The sequence below is a fragment of the Pongo abelii genome, chromosome 20 (assembly GCF_028885655.2).
Source record: "Pongo abelii isolate AG06213 chromosome 20, NHGRI_mPonAbe1-v2.0_pri, whole genome shotgun sequence".
Classification (NCBI taxonomy): Eukaryota; Metazoa; Chordata; class Mammalia; order Primates; family Hominidae; genus Pongo; species Pongo abelii.
In genome coordinates this window covers 18,307,451-18,313,450 of record NC_072005.2, presented here as the reverse complement: position 1 = coordinate 18,313,450, position 6,000 = coordinate 18,307,451, and the positions used below count along the sequence as shown (strand labels likewise).

Sequence of the window (6,000 nt, the reverse complement as noted above, 5' to 3'; positions counted from 1 at the left end):
TAAATTCTAGCTCAAGTGTCCCTCCTCCAGGCAGCCCTCCCTGCTCTACTTCAGGGCACCCGGCCTCCATCTGTTCCTGATCCCAAGGGGCTAGGGGCATCTGTGTCCAGCTTTTCACCTCCCCGGCCCTGTATCTTCCTCCCTCGATGTTTTTCCAGCAGCTGCCAGGCAGAGGCCACTGGGGAACAACAACAATGACTAATCACACTGGCCAGCGGGTGGACAGCGCTCACTGCAAGCCAAGCCCTCCTTCATACTCACAAAAGCCCATTTCACAGGTGGGAAAGATGAGGCCTGAGAGGGCCAACCTTGGTGGGGGTGGGGGAAGCCCTGAGGCACGGTCTCCACTCTGGAAGGGGCAAAACTGTGCTCCACAAGGGGTGGTTTGAATCCATCTCTTCATCTCCAGCTGGGGCCTCAGGTGGTCTGAGTGTCCCTGGACTCAGTTTCCAAATCTGTGAATAAAGCAAGTGAGGGACTCTCTGGGAATTGGTGGAATTGGGAGGGTCTCAGGATGGTCAGGAGGGGGCCATGACTTTTCTCTGATCTCTACCTATTTCCTCCACCTTTCTTGCTATTTTTTGAGACAGGGTCTTGCTCTGTGGCCCAGGCTGGAGTGCAGTGGCGCAATTAGAGCTCACTGCAGTCTCGACCTCCCTGGCTTAAGCCTCAGCCTCTCAAGTAGCTGGGGCTACAGGCACCTGCCACCATGCCCAGCAAATTAATTTTTGTAGAGATGGAGTCTCACTATGTTGCCCAGGCTGCTCTTGAACTCCTAGCCTACGGCGATCCTCCTGCCTTGGCCTCGCAAAGTGCTGGATTACAGGCATAATCCACCCTGCCTGGCCTCCTCCATCTTTATGTATCTCTCTATCTCTGTCCCTTTCTCTATCTCGGCCCCTCCCCCAGGCCTCACACATCCATCCCCCAGCTGACCCTGGCCTGGGCCCCGGGGCCAGAGAAGGCTGTCCTGTATGGGGTCACAGGGCCCCCGTCCCCACTGTGCCAGGCCCAGGACACTGAGTCTTTGTCCCCAACTCACTGACCTCATAGCCTGCTGGGCGCCTGACCCTGGCCAGCTCAGCTGCCCCTCGGGGCCAGGCTTCTTGAAGGAGGGACCTCCTCCCAGGAGGCTGAACCGCATGGTACAACCCTGGCCGCTTGGGTCTCAGTTTCCACAGATGCTCACCCCCAGGAGAGACCCTCTCCCTCTCCCTCCTCAGTACCCCTGGACTCTAAGAATATTTCTTTTTTCTGTAGATGCATCTCACATAACCTAAAATTCATCTTTTTTTTTTTTTTTTTTTTTTTGAGACAGAGTCTCACTCTCTCACCCAGGCTGGAGTGCAGTGGTGTGATCTTGGCTCACTGCAACCTCTGCCTCCCGGGTTCAAGTGATTCTCCTGCCTCAGCCTCCCGAGTAGCTGGGATTACAGGCGCATGCCATCACGCCCAGCTAATTTTTGTATTTTTAGTAGAGACTGGGTTTCACTATGTTGTCCAGGCTGGTCTCGAACTCCTGACCTCAAATGATCCACCTGGCTCAGCCTCCCAAGTGCTGGGATTGCAGGAGTGAGCCACCGTGCCCGGGCCGGAAATTCATCATTTTAAAGCAAACGATTCAGTGACATTTAGCACATTCACAGTGTTGTGCAACCACCACCTCTATCTGGTTCCAGAACATTTGCATCACCCCAAAAGGAAACCCTGCATACATCAGCAGTCAGTTCTCACTCCCGCCTCCCCCTAGCCCCTGACAACCACTCAGCTACTGTCTGCCTCTGTACATTTGCCTATTTTGGATATTTTATATAAGTGGAATCATACAGTGTGTGCCTTTCCTGTCCATCTTCGTCCACCCAGCATGATGGGTTTTTTTTTGTGTGTGTGTGTGTTTTTTTTTTTTTTTTTTTTTGAGATGGAGTCTCACTCTGTCACCCAGGCTGGAGTGCAGTGGCACGATCTCAGCTCACTGCAACCTCTACCTCCCAGGTTCAAGTAATTCTCTCTGCCTCAGCCTTCCAAGTAGCTGGAATTACAGGCACATGTCACCAGGCCCGGCTAATTTTTGTATTTTTAGTAGAGACACGGTTTCGCCTTATTGGCCAGGCTGGTCTTGAACTCCTGACCTCAGGTGATCCGACCACCTTGGCCTCCCAAAGTGCTGGAATTACAGATGTGAACCACCGCGCCCAGCCCAGCATGATGTTTTTGAGGGTTCATCCACATGGTAGCTTGGATCAGAGCTTCTCCACTGACATTTAGAGGCTTTGCCGACAGTGGGGAGGGAGGCGCAGGAAGCAAAATACTCAGAGGCTAAGAAATGGAACATGGGGGAAAAACTAAGTTGCATCTCTTAATTTTTTTTTTTTTTAAGAGACAGGATCTTGCTCTGTTACCCAGGCTGGAGTGCAGTGGCGCAATCATGATTCACTGCAGCCTCAACCTCCTGGGTTCAAGCCAGTCTCCCACCTCAGCCTCCTGAGTAGCTGAGAATACAGATGTGCGCCACCACGCCTGGCTAACTTTTAATTTTTATATATATATATTTTTTGAGATGGAGTCTCACTCTGTTGCCCAGGCTGGAGTGCAGTGGTGCGATCTCAGCTCACTGCAACGTCCACCTCCTGGGTTCAAGTGATTCTCCTGCCTCAGCCTCCTCAGTAGCTGGGATTACAGGTGCCTGCCACCACACCCGGTTAATTTTTGTATTTTTAGTAGAAACGGGGTTTCACCATTTTGGTCAGGCTGGTCTCAAACTCCTGACCTCGTGATCCACCTGCCTTGGCCTCCCAAAGTACTGGGATTACAGGCGTGAGCCACCATACCCGGCCTAATTCTTTATTTTTTATAGAGATGGGGTCTTGCTATGTTGCTCAGGCTAGTCCCAAACTCCTGGGGTCAAGTGATCCTCCCACCTTGACCTCTCAAAGTGCTGGGATTAAAGGGGTGAGCCCAGGTGCACAAGGCTGGAGCTTGGCATATGGGGAGTTGGGCATTTTGGAGGGCCAGCATGCTGCAAGCTGTTTGTAACAATTTGTTGGAAGGATGAAGTTAGGCCATCCAAGAATACTGCCCTCCTTCAGCTCTTGAGTCTCAGACTCAGAAGCTGGCGAGATGGGCCGGTGCGGTGGCTCACGCCTGTGATCCCAGCATTTTGGTAGGCCAAGGCAGACGGATCATTTGAACCCAGGAGTTTGAGACCAGCCTGGGCAACATGGCAAAACCCCCTCTCTAAAAAAAAAAAATGCAAAAATTAGCTGGGCGTGGTGGTGTATGCCTGTAGTCCCAGTTCCTGGGGAGGCTGAGGTAGGAGGATGGCCTGAGCCTGGGGAGGCTGATGTTGCAGTGAGCCGTGATTGCACCACTGCACTACAGCTGGGCCACAGATCAAGGCCCTATCTCAAAAGAAGAAAAAAAGAATTTGGCAGCCAGGCACGGTAGCTCATGCCTGTCATCCCAGCACTTCGGGAGGCTGTGTGGGCGGATCACTTAGGGTCAGGAGTTCGAGACCAGCCTGGCCAGCATGGTGAAACCCCGTCTCTACTAAAAATACAAAAATTAGCCCAATGTTGTGGCAGTTGCCTGTAATTCCAGCTACTCGGGAGGCTGAGGCAGGAGAATCACTTGAACCCGGGAAGCAGAAGTTGCAGTGAGTGGAGCTCATGCCACCACACTGCAGCCTGGGCGACAGAGTGGGGCTCCATCTCAAAAAAAAAAAAAAAAAAAAAAAATTGGCTAGAGAGGGCCAGGGACCTGGCCAAGTGCATGGAACCACAGGTGGCTCATGGGGCTGGCATCTGGGTGTTCAGTTCAGGTCTGGGGCCAGCAGGGCAGAACCCCCTAGAACCCTGACTTGCTCCAAATTCAGACTTGCTCCAGAGTCTGTGGCTGCCACCATCACCACCACCACCACGGAGCCCACTTCCTGGGTTTCTCTTTCACTTTGACTTGCCCTAGGGATGGGCTGTGACACTTTACTTTTTTTCTTTTTTCTTTTTTTTCGGCCTTTTTTCCTTGCTCAGCTTCAATGTGTTCCGGAGTGGGGACGGGGTGGCTGAACCTCGCAGGTGGCAGAGAGGCTCCCCTGGGGCTGTGGGGCTCTGCGTGGATCCGATGGGGCCGCTGGTGACCTGGGTGGTCCCCCTCCTCTTCCTCTTCCTGCTGTCCAGGCAGGGTGGTGAGTCCCCCGACCCTGGCATGGCGGCTCCTCTTGCTGGGTGGAGGCACGTGTATGTGTGGAGAGCTGTGGGCCTGCTGTGTGGGTTGGTTTCATCTCTCTGTGCCTCAGTCTTTCCTGCTGTCAAATGGGAGATGGGCAGTCATGGCTTCTGGGATCGAACTTAGACATCTTTCCTCTGGTCTTGATTTTCTCTTCTGTGAAATGCACTAAATCTTTTCCACCTCCCGGAGTTCAATGAGAAAAAAAACTAAGGAAGGAATAAAAAGCAAGTATGCATCTAATAGGTATACATAGTATAGTATCTTATGTATGTAGTTTACAATAGATAGACATACATAATATAATGTATACAGTCATTTCCATATTTATGGGGCAATGGTTCCAGGACCCTCTGCAGATACCAAAATCCAAAGATGCTCAAGTTCCTGATATAAAATGGTAAAGCATTTGCATATAACCTATGCACATCCTTCCATATACTTTACTTATTTATTTATTTATTTGTTTATTTATTTATTTATTTATTTACTGAGATAGGGTCTCACTCTGTTGCCCAGGCTGGAATGCAGTGGCCTGATCATAGCTCACTGCAGCCTTGACCACCTGGGCTCAAGTGATCCTCCTGCCTTAGCCCCTTGAGTAGCTGGGACTGCAGGCGCACACTACCATGCCTGGTTAATTTTTTTGGCGTATACTTTTTACAGAGACAGGGTCTCGCTGTGTTGCCCGGGCTGGTCTCGAACTCCTGGGCTCAAATGATCCACTCACCTCAGCCTCCCAAAGTACTCAGATTACAGGCATGAGCTGCCATGCCCAGCCTTCCCATATACTTTAAATAATCTCAGGCCCCGCACGGTGGCTCACTCCTGAAAATCCAGCACTATGGGAGGCCAAGACGGGTGGATCACTTGAGGTCAGGAGTTCGAGACCAGCCTGGCCAACATGGTGAAACCCCGTCTCTACTAAAAATGCAAAAATTAGCCAAGCTTGATGATGGGCACCTGTACTCCCAGCTACTCAGGAGCTGAGGTGGGAGGATCGCTTGAACCCAGGAGGCAGAGGTTGCAGTGAGCCGAGATTGCAGCACTGCATTCTAGCCTGTGTGGCAGAGCAAGACGCTATCTCAATAATAATAATAATAAATGAACTTTCCCTCTCTGTACACTGGGGATCAGAGGGGTGCTGACTTTTTCAATGGCTCTTGAGATGCACTGAGTGCCTGTAGAATGCCCACAGCAGTGCTGGCCACACCTCAAGGTCCCAGCACCTTCAGGGGCCAGGCATGGCTGGAGACCAGCAGCAGGGAGGGGGCCAGGGCAGCCCGCGAGGTATCCTGGAGATAGTGGCAGTGAGTGATCAGTCCAGGGAGAGGGAAGGAGGAGGGGCTTTAGGCTGTCAGGGGTGGGTGGGTGGGTGGGTGGGGGTTCTGTGTCATCACAGAGAAAGATGGAAGGATGGAGAGCCTTGTGTGTTAAGCATCCTTCCCCCCTCAAGGTTGGACCCTTGGGGCCATTTCCTGGGGTGCCGCCTTCTCCCCCAAGGCTTCCAATCTGCCTGCAGGGCTCAGGACAGGTCCTTCTTGTGGGAGTGAGGGCACCGGGGTCTTCCTGACCCATCCATGGTGGCATCCCCCTCTTTCTCTCACCCAGTTCCTCACCTAGCAGACTGTGGCACTCCCAAAGGGCACGGGGGTCCCAGTGGCTGAGGGAGGTCGCTGCCTCCTGGAGAAATGTTATTAATAATTGCCCTGACTGCTAGTGGGCCAAGTGTGCTTGCCTGGGCCAGCCCTGGCAGGCCTCTCTCTGCCATGCACCCTC

General features: G+C 52.4%; 1 protein-coding gene across 1 annotated transcript in view; it reads left to right on the top strand.

Annotated features, from left to right (window-relative positions):
- Window positions 1–3,944: 3,944 nt before the first annotated feature.
- The window catches only part of IL12RB1 (interleukin 12 receptor subunit beta 1), a 28,355-nt gene continuing 26,299 nt past the window's right edge, over window positions 3,945–6,000 (top strand). The window contains exon 1 of the mRNA XM_024237241.3: window positions 3,945–4,180. Coding sequence (XP_024093009.3) covers window positions 4,117–4,180 — 64 coding nt within the window. The 5' untranslated portion in view covers window positions 3,945–4,116. The remainder of the gene's footprint in view (window positions 4,181–6,000) is intronic.